The sequence below is a fragment of the Trematomus bernacchii genome, unplaced genomic scaffold (genome assembly GCF_902827165.1).
Source record: "Trematomus bernacchii unplaced genomic scaffold, fTreBer1.1, whole genome shotgun sequence".
NCBI classification, from domain to species: Eukaryota; Metazoa; Chordata; class Actinopteri; order Perciformes; family Nototheniidae; genus Trematomus; species Trematomus bernacchii.
The window spans coordinates 9,488,533-9,511,332 of record NW_022987582.1 but is presented as its reverse complement, the minus strand read 5'-3'; the positions used below and the strand labels follow the sequence as shown (position 1 = coordinate 9,511,332).

The window sequence follows — 22,800 nt, the reverse complement described above, 5'->3', positions numbered from 1 at the left end:
ATAAAGATGGAAAACATTCAAAAGAAACGAAGGGGACTGACAATGATAGTATTGACACTGATCTTTAAGCAGCCTTTAGCCAATGTCCTCAGAAATATATAACATCCTGCCTAGTACTCTAGATATTCATTGGCATTGACCTTCAGGTCTCATTTGCAGAGCTGAATTCAAAACAATTAAACATGCTGTTCTCATTGGTCTCAATGCAAGAGTAGATCAATACTGAATACTCTACATTTGACATGCATTAGCTGAAGATGACATCCCACTGTGGCCATGGTGATAGGAAAGTGTGATTGCTCTGCTGTGTGATTGCTGTGAGGCACAGCAAAAAGTCATCTTCTCTAATGTGTCACTCGGAGCAAAAGGAACTGTGTAGTCACTTTGAAACGATTCTATCATGGAGATATAACCTGTAAAATATTGATGAGTTTGACATTGTCGGAAGCTGATTGCTGAACACGTTTTTATTTGTTCCTACCTTGTCCGACAGTCACGTTTTCCTGTAGCATATTTTATTTTTCTCTCATTTTCTGTGACTCCTATGGTCTTTGACATCGAAACTATCCCATTTGCCGATGAAATTGAAAAGAATGATTATCATTGAAATGTTCAGGGTAAATGTGTGGCACAGTGGCCTAGTGCGCTGGTGTTCGGATCAGGAGAGCACAGGTTCAAACCCCACTGCAGTCAGCATGTCGTTGTGTGCCTGGACAAGACACTTCACCCTAAATTGCTCCTGTGGGGATTGTCCACAGTATTGAGTATGTAAGTCGCTTTGGATAAAAGCGTCTAACAAGTAACATGTAATGTAATGTAATGTAAACCCTTGTCCTTGACAAAAAGCAACTGGTTCGTCATTGTTAGAACATATTGTACTACTCTGTGAACAATTGAAGGACCTCATTCACCCTTTTTTAACAGCTTTGCTCAGGTTTCTAAAGGGAAACTATTACAGCGAATGCTAGGTGGATTCTTTAACCTGCAGTTCAATCTGAATAGCACCTGACCTGCATTAGGAGTGGGAGGTGGAAGCATTTTAGTACCTATGCTTGGAAATGGTTAAATACCACACCTTTTATAGTATACGGTATTGGTCATTATTGTAGAAATACATATGATGGCTTAACATATGTCTGACAAACGCATTCTATCTGCTGATTGAAGCAAAGCAACAACAAGAAAGACCAGAGAAAACACTAGATAAGAGATCTCTTCTAGTGATACTGTAAAAGATGTTGCTGAGCAAAATGTCACCAGCTACTAATGGTTGTTTGTTTTAGAAATACATTTCTATAGGTGTAATTTGTGCAATAATCATAAGAACGTGGGTTTGCAAGACTGGGTTCCCACAATCCCTAATGGAAAAGAAAGTGGAGCCAAACACTGTGGAAAGTAGCTGCTCGGATACAAGGCCAATTGGCACTGTCGGAAGAGCAATGAAGAAATTGTTGCTGTTATGGCCCTTTTTTCATTTTGATTTCTACTCTGCTCAAATATATCACAGTGCCTGAAAATGTCAGCACAGCCTGGCCACTGACTCCAATTCAACATTCATCTGAGAGCCAAGAGGTGTGATAAATATGTTACTTGTGGCCCTGGTAGTGTGGAAACAAGGTGCGCTTTGAGAGGAATAGCTTTCACAATTGAAAGATATGATTTGTGTGGCTTGCGAGAGATAAAATAACATCAGGGTTGAACTGTTTATGTCTGCACAGAGCGAGAGGCGAGTGTGCTTCCATGCAAACCTCCACTGAGGTATTAAATAACAATAATGTCATGTGGAAGAGGATCTGGTTTTAAAACAAAAATGAAGCTGTTTTACATTTTTCTCAAAACTCCGGGTAATTATATTTTTATAAGGGCATTTTACAGGCGCTCATTTAAAAGCCATGTATTAGCAGGTGGCATGATACTTTTTATGATGACCCCTGTGTGCAGACTTCACCCTGAACTGACTTTCTCTCCTTCTGTATCCATTATACCTATGTGTAGTTCCTTGTGGCGGGGTGTTGAGTGAGCGCAGAGGCACTATCCTCTCTCCTGGATACCCTGAGCCGTACGCCAACTATCTGAACTGTGCCTGGAAGATCTCTGTTCCAGAGGGAGCCGGCATCCAAGTAAGAGGGACCACATGCAGAATAATGTGTGATAAGAGTTTAAAATGTGTTTTGTTTTAGAATATATATTTTTTTATCCATCGTCTGACTTTTTTAGATTTTGAAAAGGGGGGGAAAAAAAAAGCAGCTACATGTATCCAGCTTTTTATTTATATTATGTATGTATTCTTCTGCGTTTGAATTACGGTATCTTTTGTCTTTTAGATTCAAGTTGTGACCTTCGCCACAGAACATAACTGGGATTCGCTGGATTTCTTTGACGGGGTAGATGGCAATGCTCGAAGGCTTGGTAGCTACTCAGGTAAAACTGATCCAACTGAATTTTAGGTGTCGTCTTCCTCTTGAATTTCAATCAGATGTTACGGGGACCCAGCAGCAGACAGATGTGGTGATTGATCTGATGACATTTGGCATGTCCTTTAAGAATGCTGTCTAAAAACCAGTTAAAGAAGTCAAGGAATAAAAAATGTCCCTCTCCCTTCACACAATATTCCTGTCTCTTTGAATCTTAAATTGGAGATCTTCATAATGTCTCCCCTGCATAGCCAGAAGTTTTACAAATGCAGTGTTGCCTCAGGGCTCGTGCTAATGAAAATGGTGCTCTTGCCACCTGTTAACCTACTAGAAACAGGGCGTCACATCAATTTAGATGCCGGATCTTCGTATCAGAGAGACTGGTGGAGCATAATCACTTCTGCCTCTATATCTCAGCTTCATGAGACCAGGATTCAAATGGTGGATATCTAATTTTGGAGCAAAACTCTTTACATATTCGAATAACTCCACATTACAGCTCCCACTGTGAGGGACAGCGTGCCATGTGAAAAGCTAAGGCATTTTAAATGGGGCCAAACTGATAAGTGTGATTATGAATGATATGTAAAACTCTCCATGCAAATTGCAGAAGTCCTACGCCTAGAATATATAGATAGATCCCAGAATACTGCTTGGCAAATGTTACTATCGGAATTATAGGTAATACCTCTGTTACATTTTGGGAGCCTGACTTCTTTGATTGAAGATCCAAAAAATAGTTTGGGACATGTTAAGACCTTAAAGCAGGGGTGGGGAGCCTTTTTCCTCTCAAGGGCCATTTCAATTTTTTCAACATCCTCCAATGGGCCGTACAAATTATTGACCTCTGCTTAAAAATACTAAAATCACAGCCCATTCATTTGGCCTTTCTTTCATGCTGTGCAAAGAAAAAGCAACCTCTTAATCCAGATATCTTACCATGACTCGCGTATGCATGCACGTGCACGGTGTGGCGTCCTGCCAAAACAGAAAGATATGGACACAAGATGTGTGCAAATGTATTTAGTTTCCTATCCATGTGGACATGATTTAAGTGGGGGAGGGACCTAACCTCCTCTAGGGGGGTCCGGGGGGCATGGTCCCCCGGGAAGACTTTTTTTTAAATGTTGAAGTTAAAAGCATCAATCTGGTCCAATTTGAGAGCAACATTAGGAGCTCTATGGATACATCTCCCAACATCCATATGAAACAGAACTGTAAGCAGATTTCTTTTTCTTTATGGATATTTTACAAATCACTCGCCTTTCAAACTGTATTCTTGTTTATTAATAACAACTTTTTTTACAGTCATAGTATTTTATACCTGTTTACTTTATTCTCTTATTTTTTTATAACTATAATGATCATATAAAGATGTGCCTTTACCTCACTGTTGTCAAAAGCTTTCTTATATTCGTTAGCATAGCTAGCTAACCAGATGCTAATAACAACAACGTTATTGACTGTATGATCAGTATGACAGATGAACAGATCGCCACTGGGCTTTCAACTAAAGACACAGCCACGCAAAAACTGCGGCATGTGTACGGCTCCTTATGGGTACTGCAATTTTTGAAGTGGCGGAGCGGCGTTCTGGTGCTCTCCATCAGCACTACACTCCCCTGTCAGACGAGACATACCACGTGATGACACGTTAGGCTTGTGTTGTGTTCAAGGACCCTGCCAGGAAAAACAGGCACTCGCTTGTTTAATTCTTCTGCGGTCTAGATTTCTTCTTTTTTTTCTTTTTTGCGTGTGTTTATAAATTACCTCGAGGGCCGTACCAAATGGTCTCGCGGTCCGTATACGGCTCGGGGGCCGGAGGTTCCCCAGACCTGCCTTAAAGTGTGTCAATCAGGCAGCATGTGTTATCCATGTAGTTGAACGATCATTGTTCCTTCATGTAACAATATTCACAATTCAGACTTTTGTAATTATTTGATCTGGTCAACCCACAAGGCCTGACATGAATTACAGATTATCCAAATGCATTATGTTATCTGCCCACAGACGGCACAAGATATTCACTGCATTTAGATTTTCTTTGGAATGGACTGTGTTATTTTATTTTTCATGTGATTGTCTGTGATTCATTTTATTATGTGAGGCATCCTTTCACTTGATTTGTACCTGCTAATTAACTCCGCATCACTCATTTACAGTGTTGGGCAAGTTACTTCCAAAATGTAATACATTACATATTACTTATTACTGTCTTTTTAAAGTAATAAGTTACATTACAATATTACTGTCTCTGAAATGTAATGAGTTACACTACTTTTATATTACTTATGAGTTACTTAGAGAACGGAGCGAAAAATACAAACAACAAATTGTGTCAGGTGCGCGTGACCTGCTCCGCTGCGCATGCATCATTTCCAAAGTGCTTCCACAGCAGTGACACACATCTGTGGATAATCATGTATACGAAAATGGTTAAAGCAACCATCACTAAACGCCAGCAACACTGCATCTACTGCAGACCAGGGGCGTCGACAATTTACTAGCGTTAAGGACTTGCGGCACCGAGGTGGGCCGGTCGGATGAGTCACTAGCACCCCCCCCAGTATGATGGGACCAAGGTGATGATGTAGTAGCCTACATGGTTTTAATCATACTTTTGCTTTTCAATGTTTGCCATTTCAAACCATGAGCTGGTTCAAATAATATTTGCCTTGATTTACAATATGTTCTCATTTGTTTTATCATTACAGTTTTGAAGCTTTTGTGCTTTTCTTTGATATGAAATATTTCAGAATTGCACTTTTAACACACTTGAAATGTTCTCACTTGCTTGGTTTCAAAACATAACAAATGCCATAATCTGTTGATTGGGGACCATAACATCAATGATATTTCTCATTGCTGTTGCCGGCCACTATTGCTCATGTAAACCTACTACTGCTGCGCCCCCTGTAATCTCAGATGCACCCCAAGTCATTTTGTTTTGGAACCGGGCCTGTACATGGCCATATACTAAACAAACTACAGAGCCCATTCCGTGTTCCTGTTATTGTTTAATTCCTCTCTGCCTTCTTCTGGTGATTTATCTGACGTCCAGCGCTCCGTCTTTTAACCTCTTTTCCTTTCTCTTTCTTGATCCTCCTTAGCAACCTTCATTATAGTCCTTGACAGTGGTCTGTACTGGATTAACAACGTGTCACATGTTAAGAATTTACAATCAGAATCGAGTATTCAACTAAGCCGTGTAATACAAGTTGTTAGTAGCCTTAATGGCCTACACAGTTGTTATGCTATACCATCTATAGCCTTCACTGGATTTATAATGAGCTGCACTAAACTACATTTTAGCATTTAAAATACCTAGCCATTCTTTTGCGGTTATTTTGGTGAAAGTAACTCAAAAATAATATAAAAGTAGTGTAACTCATTACATTTCAGAGACAGTAATATTGTAATGTAACTTATTACTTTAAAAAGACAGTAATATGTAATGTATTACATTTTGGAAGTAACTTGCCCAACACTGGTTGTAACTGCGTTACTGAGAATTGTAACGGGTAGTATATTACCCAAATTTCACATTAGTAATGCGTTACATTACTTCGTTACAGCAAAAAGTAATACATTACTGTAACTCCGTTACTTTTGTAACGCGTTACACCCAACACTGCTCATTTAGCGAGGTTGTGTAGGTTAAATGGCTGCTGCTGAAAGACAATTTTTTGTCTACCAGAATTTACCTCTGTTGAAATAATAGAGAATGATTTCACAAAGCTGCAGCATAATTACTACTGTCTTACTGTGTTTTTGAAGGTGATGAATCTGAATTTGAACTGTCATCTGTATTTTGTGGTGTAAAGGTACAACTATTCCCCAACTGCTGAACAGCACGTCCAACAATCTGTACTTGACCTTCCAGTCCGACATCAGTGTGTCCGCCGCTGGCTTCCACTTGGAGTACACAGGTATGAGGAGAGACGGCTTGTCTGCCTTCCGTCCTGTCAGTTTGTTTCTATGTGTCCATCAGCCACCACCTGCAGCAGCTGCACAGAGCTGTAATAAGTAAGAGCGACAGCTGGGCTGGGTGGCACAGTTGGACAAAGAGATAGTGTTAGGTTAGTTTTCTTGAGATGTTCAGCCTTTGTAACTGCTTCTGTAGATTTCTAGATGGTATTCCCCAGTGGTCGTTTTTAAAGTCCTCTAGTTGCCACCAGCCAGAGGACCCACATCCTTTTCCATTTAGGGACTAATACAACCAACTCTCAGTTTGGTATTCTCTTAGGAGCATATTTGCAAAGCAGCATTCTGAAAATGTACCGTTTGTCTAAAATGTAAGAAGTTTAGCTGTCCCCAATGGAATGACTGATTTACTAAGTCCCCCATTCAAAACATAGTCTAAATGAAAACGGGTGCTGATTTGCAGGTAATACATGGAGCTCCTCTGCCGATATTTAATAACAGTCCTTTGTGACTAATTTCCCGACTATTATTTACATCTTAGGCACTTTCCATTTGTCTCTTTTAATGTCAGGGTAATTTTCCTCCTTGTTATTAGTCTCTCTAAGGTTAGATGGATTTTAAGTTCAAGGTTCAAGGTTCTTTATTGTCAATCTGACATAGCTACAGAGTAATTATGTAGTTGAAAATCTTAAGTTTTTAAAAGTTACTGCATTGTCTGTCTCCTCCACATATTTGTTTTTCTGCTATCTTGTTATTTACTGCTTACCTACACATTTTCTTACTAACGGGCAGCTATGGGAGACCTATTGTCACTTGTTTTCTTTCAGTAAAGTACATACAGTAGAGGCAGTAAAAAAGTGCAGCTGTGGGAAAAGTAAGAGTGGAGAAGCCAACTCAATAATTTCCATGATGAAATGGGAGGATGGGGACGAAACAGAGGCACAACAACATGGCTTTGAGTAAAGATCAGTTCCCACTCACACTAACAGCCAGTGTCTACAAAAGCATGAAAAAGCATTGTCGTCACTAAGTCTGTCCTCACTGTCAGCTGTGTCAGTCCACAAGCATCATACCCTTGCTGAGAACAACTTCAGTCACGTCAGCGCTTCACTTCCACAACACCCTCCTCTTTCCTGGAAGCTCTGTGTAACTGTGTCTCTCTGTGGGCTCTTTCCTTTCTGCGCTAACCCCCCCCTCCCCCCCCCACCACGGCTTCCTCCTGCTGAGAATCACTTCAGTGCCATGTCTCGCAGTCAGCCCTTTCCTCTTTGCCACTGCTGCCCTTGTAAAGTGCATTCCCTGATGCTTTGTGTAAACCCAGCTCCAGTCAAGCTCCCTTTTTACTTTTCCTGTTGCTTTTCATATTTGCAAGCTTGCCTGCATATGGTTCTACTGACTGCCTATTGGCAAACATTTGTGTTTGTGTGATTAAGCCATGTTGCTTCCCTTTGGAACAAACCATTAAGTATTTCTGTTTTGTTTTTTTCTATTTAGTGATGTTCTAGTCTACTGCTCATAGAAGCTTTTGGATTTTTAAGTATTTGGTCTTAATCACAGCAATCCTCTATGTTGTCCTGTAGCTGGTTTTATGTTTGTATCTTATTTCCAGTGTGTCGTTGGTTTGAACAACCCATTTATTTTCTCCAGTTTTTAGCTTCAAATTAATGCTCTAAATACTCAGTACAAGAGGAAGTAAAATACAACAGAGATTGGCACAGAACCAGACAATAAACCATCTGTTTAAAATGGTTTCCCTTTGGGTCATTGTTGCAGTCCGTTGAGGCCTGTTATAGAAATCCTGTATACCCACACTCACTACAACATCCTCCAAAACTGCTCTCCTAAGGCAGACAGTATGCTGTAGTTTAAAAAGAAACTGGCGTCTTCTCAAAGGCAATATGTCGGTTTGCTTGCCAAATAAAGTTCCACACTGAGCTTTAGTTGCTTCAGAGGCATACATAATATCCACATGAATTACATGCAGTGACTGAGACAATAAACTGCAGTGATTCTAGACAACTTCAAAATGAATGAATCCCCTGACATGCTCTAATCCATTCCTTACTATACATCTAATTTCAGTCTATCTACTTATATAAACATTAAAATACTGCCTGCGGTCATAGCAATTTTCTGTAAATGCCATCCATGTAACATAAGTACCTGAAAATATCATTATTATATGCATCTCTGCAGGACATTGCACACTTATATAAGAGTAAGAGCTAAAATCAAGGGAACTGTCATTTGCAGCAGTGCGTAGGGTCCATACTAAGTGTACTGAGTGCACACCACAGCCAAAAATAATCAGATTTATAAACATTGTGCATGCACACCTGCGGGCCAGGTTCCCTTTATAAATTACAGTCTTAGTGGGCATGTGGATCAGCCTCATATTCCGCCTCTACATGCCCACCTTCAACCACGGTCAGTGCAATGCACCTCATGAATGTTGATGAAGAAATGTGCCCTATGATCAGTGGCTGGTGAATCACTGCATCAAACCGCAGAGAGAAACAGATATGGAGGTACCAGTGGGTGAGGAGGTCCCAGAACATTGCTTCCCTCCTGATTCTTCCCTGCATGTTATGCATCATGCAGCAGCAGTGTCACCGCAGTATCTATAAGCTCACTGCAATCAGACGTGTTACTTTAACATCATACCAAAATCAGCACAGCAATCAGTGATCCCCCCACACTTTGGGAAATTAACTGAAAATGGAAGTTTGTAACTAAATGTATTAACAATTAATTTGTTAGACACAAATTGACATGCCTTATGATTGGGACTCAAATGAGAAATATGAATGGCTTAAACACTGGATCATTAGTGAATTTACACAATGTATATGCAGGTGGGAAAGATGTGCGTTGTGAGGTGACTAGAGAAGAGAGAATGTGTGTTGGCCACTGTGGTTTCTCCAGAGCACTCGTTTAGCCGTGCAGCAAAGTCGTGTAGTGTGCAGACATTTTTTCTTTTAGAACAGTAAAGACATACTTGGTGATATATACACAGTATTAATATGAATCAATAAATAACTATTGATTCCTTTTTCCTGTAAATATTTTAAGCTATTTGATGTTTTATGGGATTTCTACGACAGATGATGTTTTGAATATTTAAATCCTTTAGCCTAGTTAATGCAGTTCAGGTGAAAAGGTTGAGTGGTCAAGTGTACTCAGTGCTTATTATTGGGAAACGGCCCTCCACACTTGTTTTAATCCTCCACCTGCCATATCTAGTGTCAGTTGCATCCAGTTCAGCCCACTCCATTGACCTTTATGTCTTTTGACATTGAAAGGTGCTGATTAAATAGATATGGCTCACTAGCTAAGGCACACATACTGCTGGTTGGAATTTTTACAAAAAAATGAATCTGATGATTTGAAGTAAAATTAAATGCACTTGGCATCATTTTAGGTTTAATGAGTTGTATACATTTTTGCTGATAGCCTTATGACGGTTTGGAGAAAAAAACTGAATGAGTTTACATGTATTGGTCTTGATGGCAATGCTTGATGAATAAAGCATAGTCTTCTTGAGGAGAGTTATGCAACTTGTTTTAATTTTGATCAACAACACTGCGATTGAATTGTATAGTTTCATGACCTTCTGTAGTTCTGCACACACTAAACACCAGTCTGTGAGCTAGATGGAGAGCAAGAAGCCTCACAACATGTATCTAATTCAGAGGTGTCCCTCTTCCTGACCCACTGCTCTTTAAAGGATGAAAGAAGCTGATTCTATTGATTATTATTGAATCCCACACTGACTCCAGCTGAAGATACTGACATTCCTCCCATTAGTGTATTACTCTTGCTCCAGCATCTTTCTTTCAAGTTGTGCTGCACCCTGATAGGATGGTTTTTGAACATCTGGTCATCGAGTTTCAAAATTGCTTTCTCCTTCTCGCTCGTGTTCACTTGCAGGAAATGTAAGATCTGTTTCAGTTTTTTATTATTTTGGTAGTCAAAGGTTATTATAACAAGATCAAGCATATCGATAATGTTTGCAAGTGAATATGATCCTGATTAAGAGTGAGTTCAGTTTCAGATTACCTGGTTTTCAAGCTGATTAGACTTGTTGTTTTCCTATGTATGACCGTAGCAAAAGTGCAAATATTTCCTAAGTAATGATGATGATAATCATGACTATGATCAATACACAGAGGAAGATAATAATTGGGTTTTTGTGATGATAATCATCACATTTAATATTTGGATAATTGATAGAGATAATGTTAACTTGGAGGACATTTTTAAATGCCATCCGCTACTTTATTTAATGTTACTAGTTACATTCAAGATTTGTTATGAATTCTATGTATGTGTAGAATTTAGGTTGCCCAAAAATATGAAAGTGTGTATAACTGTCATCCAACTCAGTGACCCAATAAGGTCCATTTTATTTGTTTTGTCCAATATTACCAATAACACTTCAAACTTAAAGAAGCTTTACAATCTTTACAGAATACAACACTTTCTGTCATTTAAACTCTACATATGAAACTCTCCCCAAAAACATATAATAGGGAAACAATTTAAGAAACCTCAGAAAGGCATACATCTGTGGCTCTTTTAAAGGTTTGTGTTGAAATGAACCGCAATGTTGGTTGTGGGTTAAGGTTAAGGGTCAACCCCTGGACTGTGTATAGCTTACTAAATTATCATATCCAATGACAAACAGAATAACCGATTTGTTGATTGGATCATAGTTACAATAGGTAAGGAGAGGGTCCAGGCAATCATGATAGATTATTCTGCTGATAAGGACCAGGGCTTTTAATGTCGATTGACAGTGAGATCCGCAGGTGTTTTTTCTGTAACAGCCTTTCCTGCGAGTGAAGCTTGTATTTGAAGTACCTTAAGTTCTGTTTTACTCAGCGCTTCCCTACTTTGCATGCCACCACCCACCTAAAATATCTCTTACATTCTTAGTTGCCTGTGCTGTTGACAGTGTAGAGCCATAGTTCCGTTCTTTGTGAACTTGAACCTTTAGTTATCTTTTGCATTTCTGTATACCCTTACAACGATAACTATTTTCCACTCAGAACACTATAATCTATTATGTGACCTGCATAAATTGTGTCTGCATCTGCCAAGGAGCTTTCATCTTCTTGGTATATATATTTTTTGCGACAAACCTCCTCCTACTCTGTGGAATACTAAACACTTTCTTTTTTCTTCACGGGTCCAATAAATCGTTAATATGTATGTAAAGTTCTATTCATAATAGAAAACAGGAGTAAGTAAAACGTTGACATACATCAGGGTCATGGGCAAGCTTAGTGACCGAAATGTAATCGACTAGTTACAATAAACGAGACATCCTTTTTAAAATGTGAAGGATGTTGGAGAAGGACGGCAGTAGGTGTTGACCTCACATCAGGGTGACTACAGTTCCTGCTAAAATGTGTATTATGACCATTTGACTGGAACCCATCTGGAGCTCAACGGGACGCAGTGCCATCTGTTAGTAGGCACCCACTCTTAACCTCACCAGAGCACAGAGGTGGGGGACTCGAGTCACATGACTTGACTCGAGTCAGACTCGAGTCGCATATTTTTGGACTTGAGACTTGCTTGACTAACATTGATAGAAGACTTGACTTGACTTTGACTTGGTATTCATGACTTGAGACTTGACTTGACTTGAGACAGATGACTCGAAAGGACTTTACTTTACAGATTTGCATTTGCTTTTGTATTGTACGGAGCCCCTAAAGGGCAATGTAAAAAAAAGATACTGTATCTCGTTCGCACGAGAAAGTTACCGGAGCGCCAAGTAGGAAGTGGAGCACACAGGAGACAGCCGTTTCATTGCAGACTGTAATGTTTATGTGGGGAAATGGCAGTGCATACATTATCTTTGATATATTTCGAACTCGGACTCTCATTAACTTCATGAAATTGCTACAGCACCAGGAGGCAGCGGGACGCGTAACTCCGCCTCTGAGAAGTGCAGCACCAGTGCGCAAAGAGCTGTGCCTTTTACGCAACGCCGGCCCTTCACTGTGTTTACTTTCGTTAAAACAGCTAAAGAGTGACCGCAGGCTGCTACATTTAACCACACAGACACCTCTATACACACACACCTCTACACACATCGAACTGCCCGATTAATCCCCCTATTACTCATTTTATGAAGGAGATGTCCGGTCACTAAGGTGCATGATGTGTATGTGTGTGTGTGTGTGTGTGTGTGTGTGTGTGTGTGTGTGTGTGTGTGTGTGTGTGTGTGTGTGTGTGTGTGTGTGTGTGTGTGTGTGTGTGTGTGTGTGTGTGTGTGTGTGTGTGTGTGTGTGTGTGTGTGTGTGTGTGTGTATGTGTGTGTGTGTGTGTGTGTGTGTGTGTGTGTGTGTGTGTGTGTGTGTGTGTGTGTGTGTGTGTGTGTGTGTGTGTGTGTGTGTGTGTGTGTGTGTCCGACAACGGCATTTGTTTTCAAATTACCATGAACAGTCATTTACACACATCTGGCCAACTCCATATGTATATGTGGGTGTTCCCAAATGAAAGAAATGTGTTTAATCTTAATGTCGCACTGTCTGCACACAAACACAAACACACACACACACATACATATCATGCGCCCTGGTACATACACTATTCCGTTGTATTGGCTTTGATGCAATATTTCTTTGTGCACAGACACAGTTAGGAAAACAATGAGACAGTGTCATATGGGAGCACCTTAGACAGACCATGGAGAAATGCCCCTGCTGAAGGGGAGCCAGGGCAGGAGGCTTAACATGTTGATGTAAAAATATTTGTGTTGTAGTACTCCTGTTATCACTTTAGAGCCCTTTTAGAACTTATAGGGTTATAATTTCAGCGCCCCACTCTCCATTGCTGTTTATGTTGAAAATAAAACGAAACTTTTCATAACCACAATATTTTTAACTGATTTAAATGCGGAAACTGGGGTTATTCATCAGAATTTTGTATGACTTGTGACTTGCTTGACCTGAGCAATGACAGTGACTTGGGACTTGCTTGATACTTGTAGGTTAAGACCTGAGACTTGCTCATGACTTGCACATGTATGACTTACTCCCACCTCTGCCAGAGCATAAAGAAAGCTCTTTTTGAGGCCAGTTAAAATCTGTCCCGATGCCTCTGGCTGGGTGAATCAGACCCTTACTCTGAATGTTTGAAGTGATATGCTTTCCATTATATATGCTTGGTGAAGGCCTAGTGACACTATATGGAGGTCTTTGTATGAATACATGTATTTCTACTATGTTCTGTGTAATATGATTGTATATATACACATTTTACCTTTTTTTGGTTTTATACATAATGCAAGCAGCTGTCAGAGCATCTTGTATTACAATATATCATAAATCCTGTATTCACTTTCCCTCTTTGAACCACGATTGAAGTAAATTGCACTTCTTTCTATCCGCTTTAAAAAACACTGCAAGGGGAAAGTGGATTGTTACCTAAAATGAGGACACATGATCTTTTCATGCAACTGTTAAATCTGCATTTTACTTTGATGTCAAACCTACCTGGCAGCCTTTTACTCTAACAGCAAACACTGCTTTGATGAATTGTGTCACAAAATCTCCTGGCATCAATTTTAAAGGCATTTGACATTGTCATACTTTTATTTAAACCCATATAAGACGAAGCTTCTTAGAATCAACCCACTCACCATGTATAATAGTTGTTCTTTAGTTGCTGCATCTGTGAATATCTGTCATTGTGCTCCCTGCTCTGTGCCTCTTAGGTTACTGCATCCTTCCATTCACGTATCCTCTCTATCTTTCGGAAGGTTTGCTTATAAATAGTTCAGAACCTTTTTTTGTCAATTTCAGCTGTCATGTTTACATCCAGGCCACCCACTTACTTGCATCGTTGAGTGGACTTGTGTCTGAGTGTTTGTACATTGATCGATTTTTATTTTCTAATGTTTGTCTACATGCTATCTGTGCCTACACATTGCTTGGCTATTGAAGAAGAAGATTCAACTTTATTGTCATTACATAGTACAGGTACTAGTAACGAAACGGTTGCTCTGCATTTGACCCATCCTAGTGTTAGGAGCAGTGGGCTGCCATACGGCGCCCAGGGAGCAGTGTAGGGAACGGTGCCTTGCTCAGGGACACCTTGGTAGCACTTGGTCTCTCCGGGACTTGAACTGGTGATCATCCAGTTGCCAAGCCAAGCCCCCATGGACTTCGCCACCAATGCGTCAAGGAGAAGAGTTCTGTATGAGTGTATATGTGCTTTTCAGTGTTATAACAAAGGTCTCCCCACTTTCATTTCATATGTATTACTTCTGCAGCAGCACGGCAGACACTTTTAATACAGAATTCAATCATCTTATTGACAGATAACTTGTATATAAGCATTTATCTCCAATTCGCCTTTTTACTGAGTAACAGCCTGTAATGGGTGTATCGAAAGTGAAGTATTATGTGAGATGCGTGCTCTCCCTGCTGATGTGAAAATTATGAATTTAAGGAGTCACCTCTAGGATAAATGAATCTGAGCTTCTTATATTTTCTGTCTGCAGAAGTGACTGTAGCTCAAATTTAGCTAAAGTAGCGTATATCACTATAACCCATAGCTAGGATGACCATTGCTTTGAAGCCTTTAAAACACAGTATCAGGCCTCGAGGCACCTGGCAAGTGGCACTGTAATCACTTCATTCCAATGGAGCCCAATGCTTCTGTCAAGTAATACTTCAGGGATTGCTTTGTAATTTCACAGTGATTGCTTCAGATCACAGTCAGAAGGAATATATGATTACAGCCAATAGTAGAACAGCTTTGTGACTTGTCCCAGTGTCTAAATATTAAGATGAGGGGAAAGAAAATAATTACTCAATTATTGTTCAATTACAAGCATATTAAAATGAGGGACTGTGCAATTACTCGTTTGGTTTTAATTAAATCAAATCTTTTTTGTATGTAGGTCTTGGCTGATTCAATGTAAATGTCACATTAATAATACAATGCTTTTTTTAAATGAAACTATATCAAATGTTTTTAGGAGATGCATCTTTTTATTGTGCCCATTTTGTGCAGAAGAATGATCGCTGTCTACACTTGTGTGTTGTGACTCTGTCCTAAGCAATAGGTTTGGATTCGTGCCCAGAGCCGCTGCCTCCCAGTAATGGACAGAGAGTGGGCGACCGCTACACTGTGGGCGACATGGTGTCCTTCCAGTGCGATCAGGGCTTCACGTTACAGGTAGGTGAAGGCATGCAGGGCAGCTGAGGCACATACAGCTCTCCCATGGTTATGATAAGTGAATCATATCTACCTGCCTGAAGTGACAATTTCAAGGGAATACCCCAAAGGAGGAGTCTGTCAAGACTGCATTACTAAGTACTCCTTCAATGACATTTCTGTGTGTGTGAGTGGAAGTGTCTGTGCGGGGAAGAAATGTGTGAATGCACAAGGGTGGGATAACTGTCCATGTATTTATGCTTGCATCTTTATTGTGTGTACTTTCCTCGTGCGCTACTCTGCTTGAATATTCGTGTGTGTGTCTATTACAAAGCAGCTTTAATTTCCTCCAATCCTCTTTGAGTAGATACTGTAGCCGGGCGCTTTTTGAGCCGTAGAACCCTCGAACGCCACAGGGCGATGGATTGTGTTAACAGTGGCCTTACTAATCCCTCACCGATTCTCCTTTCCGGTTCAGGCATTTGCTTCTATTCACATTCTTTCCAGACCAACCAGCTACTTCTTACACACATCTTCAGGCTGAGTGTCTGCACACCACAAGTAGACCAGAGGCTAGTGTAGAAATAAAAAAATGAACTTCAACTGAGGATTTTTAGTTCAGTTCTGTGTGTGTGTGTGTTTTCTTGTGTAGCACACCTTTGTCTGTTTTCAGGTTTGACATAAGTCTACGAGAATGTATATCCTTTTTACAAGCATCTTGTCTGCAGTAAACGTTTCGTCTGCAAAATATTTTCAAAAGGATTAAAACAAGTTCCCTGAATATTTTATAGACTATTAACCTTTTATATCCTACATTTTATATTATTTTTGATACGAATAGGACAGTTTTTTTTTGTTTTGTTATCAAGCTTCAACACATCTCCCTGCAGTCACACCCCGGGTGGTACTCTGCCGCTCAACTAGCAGCCAGAGTTCCCTCTCCTCCTCCTGATATGCCATCAAATATGTACTCACAAGACCTTGAAAAGAGGATTTAGAAAGAAACAAAAAATCTGACAATTCCAAAGATCCACAGGAGAGAGATATAATCTGCTTGAGGAAGACCCGTCTATTTGATCTCTTGGTGTGTTTTTTTTTATTACACTGTATTTTGAAGGTGGATGGTAAATATGTTCTGTTTGTTTTCCTCAACAGGGTAATGCATATATTACCTGCATGCCTGGCCCCGTCAGAAGGTGGAATTACCCCGTACCTCTTTGTTTAGGTAATGTATTCTATACAGTCTGACATTGCCACTGTACAGGGATTCAACAAGCTGATTTTGCTGACGACATAAACCATTTGTTGCATCAAACACAGATTTAGTCTCTTTTTTTATCTTTTGCCATTCACCTTTCCTCATTGACTTTTTCCTTGTTTTTCTTTTGTATTCCTCCCTTAGCAGTACTTTACTCACACACAGCCACACAGTAGATCAATGCCCTCACACAGGACTTATTATTATATTAAGGAGAGCTACAATTTTATTATAAGACCAGGGAAGGGAATGATGGGTGGGTGTGGGGCTTTGAAAAGTGGGGATTATGTATTTTCTGCTTTCCCCTTCAAAATCAATAAGGCTTTGCACCATATCAATGTGTTGTTTGATTTTTGATACCCCTGATGAGAGTCTCTACTCACACCCGACACTTCATCTTAAGTTGATAGGAACAGTGACGGATTCCAGAGATTACTAAGGAAGCGCGCCACTTTCTCTTTAGACACACACTGTTCTGCTGCCCTGAATTACTCATAAACACACACACACATATCAATTGCGAACACGCACTTGATATGCTTATAAACACACAAACACTTGCACACATAAGTACTCACTCAACACACTCTTCATTTAAATGTTCTGTCCCTGTGGTTTACACAGTTAACTGCAGACACAAATCCCAGCTTTACTGTTGACAGGCCTGTTCTCGGGCGCGTGTTCCCTCGTTAGCTCAACTCCTCGCTCGTTTTAAGTACACACGCTCAACCCAACACCCCAGGATCTTTACCCATTTTGCTTCTGATAAACTCACTTCAAAGTGGCTGCATGCCCCTACACAAATACTATTACATCTTCATAAGCTCCTCTCCTCTCATCCTCGCTTTCATTTTTATACACAAACGGGTCACGCAGGTTTCCCCCACCAGCATCACAATTAAATCCTGACATAGTTTGCGCTTAGTTCCGGCCTTGGTTTTTCATCTCTGAAGAATTGGCAGCAGTCCCCCTTTTGTCTCAGACAGTTTGCTACATAAACAGATCCGTTCGGTTTCGGATGGGAAAAAGAGGAATGATGTAGCTACAGTTTGCATTGATGCCTCTGGTGGTTGTAATTGCATTACACCTGGGTGTTTATGTAAGACTGGTATATCTGAGGAGGAGAATGGGGGACGAGTGTAACCTTCACAGCAGGCTGACGTGTTCTCTAACGCACAGTCAAAGAAGAGAAGTGGGGTGTTGCAGGGGGAGGGTGAAGTAATCACTGCCACCGCTGAGCAAAACTGTGGTACTCTATTCAAAATTGCCTCCCTCATTTAAATTTAATTTACAGCACCAACAAACGTGAAATGTGCCTGAGTCTGTTTTCTGCCGGATGCCCTTATGGAACATAATCCATACAGTCAAGCAGAGATGTACATGCACAATTCATAGACATGCTTAAACATCAGAGACATAAGCTACCCCCTATCCTAAGCTCATAAAGCACACTCGCAGCACTTCTTGTTCTCTCTCTCGCCCACTAAAGTCCTTCTACAGTCTGCATACAAGCACACGGACATCTAACACTTTCATGAGCAAATGTGGCTAACACAGACATTACCACTACTGTTACTTTTCCTGCTTTTTTGTACACATACACAACAGTTGTGCATGGACTGAAAAGACATATTGCTCTTTGCCCTCCCACCATATTCACTCCCCCAACTGTTTTCATTTGTTTTCCCATGGAGACGATCTGTGGAGAAGTGACATGTTCTTTCTCCTTGGTTGGTCACCCTCAGCTCAGTGTGGCGGCTCTATGACAGACTTCAGCGGCGTCATCCTCAGCCCCGGCTTCCCAGGGAATTACCAGAGCAGCCTGGACTGCAGCTGGAGAGTTCAACTCCCTATCGGCTTCGGTCTGTCATCTCCCTCTGTTTTCCCTTTCTTCTTTGTTCTGCTAGCTCTAATGTCTTCTCTACTGCTTTGTTCTCCATCCTACTGTAAACTCCTCAGAACTTTCTTACTGTGTAAAAAACCTTGATAGTTTTAGGCATGCATTAAGTTTGAATTAACCTTCTGTTAAAGTCATAAAAAAACATACACATTCACTCAGTTTGTTTTCTTTCTTCTTTTAAGGGATCCATCTGCAGTTTATGAACTTCTCCACAGAGCCTGTTCATGACTATCTGGAGGTGCGAAGCGGGAACCTGGAGACGGGCACAGTGATTGATCGGTCCAGTGGCCCTGTGCTGCCCAACTCTCTCTTTAGCACCACCCATGAGACCACTCTCTTCTTCCACAGCGACTACTCCCAAAACAAGCATGGCTTTCACATTGTCTACCAGGGTGAGGAGTAAAAATGTGTCCTTATGGTAAAGTAAAAATTAGGTGTTATAGGCGATAGAGGAGTTTTCTATTAGAACACTTAAAGGACCATTAGTCAAGTAAGACACAGACAAGGGACAAAAGATTAGCCCGGCAAGGCAGACACATTCACTGAGGTGGGAACTAAGATTATATAAACCAATGTTGACCTCCTCTGAGACATTCAATGGCACATATCCTTGAATGTTAAGTGAATAATTCGTATTGGCCTTACACTGGGACAATACTTTGAATTTGAGTCCTTTAGACAAAGTATTTTTAGAATGTTTAACTTTTGTGAAATAAGAAATGACAAGACTTAGATTTTGGGTCTTCAACCGCCACAAGCAAACATGGGTTTCGTAATCCTCCTCTGTTGTGTGTGGCTTCTTTCCTTCCCAGCATACGAGCTACAGAGGTGTCCGGACCCACGACCGTTTCGTAACGGCATAGTGATCGGTCAGGAATACAGTGTGGGGATGACCATTTCCTTTGAGTGTCTTTCGGGTTACACTCTGCTTGGAGAGCCGTCTCTTACATGTCTGCATGGAGTCAGCAGAAACTGGAATCACCCCATACCTCGCTGCGAAGGTGATTAGCCCACTGCCTCTTTTTAACAAGCCAGTTGCTTTCTAGGCAGTGTTTTGATATGTGTCTGTCAGTTATGTCTTGCTCACAAACTCTTGAGAATGTCATGCATGTTACTTTCTAAGAAGATGACTTAAGTTAAGATGACACACTACAATTAAGATAGTTGAAGCTATTTTGAAAAGCAGAAAGTCGTTTCTTGAATCTTGTCCTTTATTCCCCCCAATAAAGCATCTGGCTCACTTTTACCACCAATGTAACACCACTTTAGTGAACTATAAATCGACACAGCCCATTACATTGATATATGGAACATTTGCAAGTTTTTATCACAGAGCTGATTACACCTGTCTTGTAAATTTCAAGGAGACTTCTCAGATGTCTCTCTGGTATTATAAATCATTGCTTTTTTCATTAGTAAAATGAAGCACTAACATATGTTTAAAGTCCACTACAAAGGTTGGTATTTATTTGAGAAAATGGTAAATAGTTTTGCTCCATCAACACTACATAGCCCTTCAAGTTAACAGTCCTTTTTTCATCCTGAGGGCAGCACTTTGGCTTTGACTCTTAGTTCAAAGTCACATTTTAACACGTTCCACCTGCAGGGTTACGACAGAGAAGTTTTAGTTTCTGAACTACTCAGTGTCATCCCATTCATAGCAACCAGTAACCGTCCCCTGCAGTTGTATCTCACTGGTGCATTTTCCCCACAATATTTCAGTGATAACCCAATAACACACAGTTATGGTTCGTTTTATATACAGTAAGAGGTGATTCAGTCATAAAAGCATGCAACACAGTCTCACTCACTGATAGTCCAATAGCAACGCTTGGTCAGGGTCCTTTAGCGTGCAGTTGTGACGCACCGAGTCTCCTGCAGCTTCATAAACGGACGCAAAGAGCTTTCAACTGATTGCAATGTATTCCCATCGGCGGGAAGCACCGTATCGGTTCATGTCGGCGGCAGTTAAAGGCAATGTGAGCGTCCATTCCCATTGGATAACGGTGAATTTTACACCCGGAAGTAAGTATTCTCCTTACTGTTGATTGATTTTACAGTGATATCTGCATTACTCATCAACAATATATATACAATATACAAGTGATTGGAATAATATATATTTGATACATAATTTGTAAATTGCAGCCAGATTAATGTTGTGGATGTTGTTTCAAAAGTTCAGGTGTTTAATAGTCTTATGGCCTGTGGGATGAAACTGTCCCTGAGTCTGGTGGTTTTAGTCCTGATGCTGCAGTACCGCCTGCCAGACGGCAGCAGACAGAACAGTTTGTGGCTGGGGTGATGGGGGTCTTTTGTAATCCTGAGGGCTTTCTTTAAGGTTAACCTGGTATTTTTACTCCACTACATTTATTTTAGTTACTTTACAGATTTGGATTAATGATGTGAAATATAAACAACCCTTAAATCAGACTTGAGTTACACCTGAGTAAAATTCAGTGAAGGTGATTGTCAAGTGCCAACAATCAGGCGAGATATTTGATAGTGGGTGCTTGAACAGACAAAAAATGTATCTGCAGATCCCTATAAAGCATATTCATTACTCGTTATTCTCGAATCGTTCATTATAGACTGTATATAATGGCTATTTTGCACATCCCTTTCAAGATTTCAAGATTTTCAAAGGTTTATTGACATATCATATACACAACTACGGTGTAGTTATGCAATGAATGAAAAACTTGGGTCGCAGGTTCCTCAACAAGAGATCTATCAATATGTGTGTACCTCCACCATTAAACTGTCATATTCTGCACATTTCTTATTCTATCTACATACATCTTATAAGAGTATAATAAATATGTATAATATCGGTTCAAATAAGTGCTTCAACATCAACCATGCAATATATTAGACTTTAAGTACTTTGTCAGGCTTAATATTTTTCTGTAGATACCCCCAAAGCTTTTTGCTTACATGTATTTAAAAGAAGACCTTAACCTAAAGTATTATTTAATGTTTTAATAAAGCCTAATTAGTTTGTCTGTTTTGCACATCCTCCTATTAATATCTTTGTACATCCGGCACTAAACTGTTTTATTCTAGATACCATTTACAGTATCTTCTTGATATTTTCTATTCTATATTTATATCATTGACCTTCTACTTTTCCCCTATTTTGTATGTACTCTTAACCTGTTAAGCACCGAGCCTGTTTTTCATGTTTCAGGCTCGAAAATGACATGCCCAAAACAAATGACTACAACTTAACTTCTAAAAGGGTTATATGAATCATTTCTTTTATCAAAGCAAGGTTACATCTGTGAGTTGGATGTAGAAGTGTCAGAATCAATATAAATGTTTTTTATTTTAAAGAAAATTCAGATTTTACATAGTAAAAAACTGTAAATTATAGTGTCCGTCCAAAAATTATTTTTTACAGATAGTGAAAACTACCCTTGGATGATGGGTTAGTAGACTAAAAGCTTTAGGAATCCAAAGTACAACATATAATAAGTACCCTGTATCAAGATTGATGCAAAACAAGTGAAATTTAACCTTTTTAGAGAGATTTAGCCAAAAACCCCCACTTCTGGGGTCATTTGGGTGGATTTGACCTATCTCTGGCCCCCCTTACTCGATTGGGATCGTTGACACACCTTTCTGACCGTTACGGACTGTCTCCACAGCAGCGTTAAAAAAATCTTGGAGGTGGGCGTATCTGAGGCTTGGGGATTTTTTTGCGATCAACCAATCACATGAATCTCCCGCCCGCGACATACGAAGCCAAAAAGCCCGAAGTAAACTGGATATAAACTCCCCAAAACAGGCGAAAACATACCACTGTCTCTGCCACCTCCCTCCATGCCTGGCTCCTCCGGTTTATATCCCGGTAGGTCTGGTCATAAAGCACCGGGTGATTGATTCGCTACCGCTAATGTCTCCTCCATTTTTTGGAATATGAGGAAATGACCTCTGCGGTATGTCTCTCCCAGCATACACGCCGTTTGATTGGCTAGAGCTTGAACTGCCAGATTTGCGTACACGGGATTTGATTGGCTGCCGCTTCCACCTCAGCTTCAAAAGTTGAACATTGTTCAACTTTGAATCTTGAAAATCCTGAGAATCTCCGCTCGCCTGCCCACAATGCATTTCGGCGAAAA

General features: G+C 40.3%; 1 protein-coding gene across 1 annotated transcript in view; it reads left to right on the top strand.

Moving 5' to 3' along the window:
* LOC117480538 (CUB and sushi domain-containing protein 3-like) overlaps positions 1 to 22,800 on the top strand; it is a 217,382-nt gene that overhangs the window by 116,030 nt on the left and 78,552 nt on the right. The window contains 8 exon segments of the mRNA XM_034127877.1: positions 1,996 to 2,120; positions 2,325 to 2,421; positions 6,239 to 6,343; positions 15,421 to 15,539; positions 16,674 to 16,743; positions 18,522 to 18,638; positions 18,859 to 19,068; positions 19,489 to 19,677. Of these exon segments, the coding sequence (XP_033983768.1) occupies positions 1,996 to 2,120; positions 2,325 to 2,421; positions 6,239 to 6,343; positions 15,421 to 15,539; positions 16,674 to 16,743; positions 18,522 to 18,638; positions 18,859 to 19,068; positions 19,489 to 19,677 (1,032 nt within the window).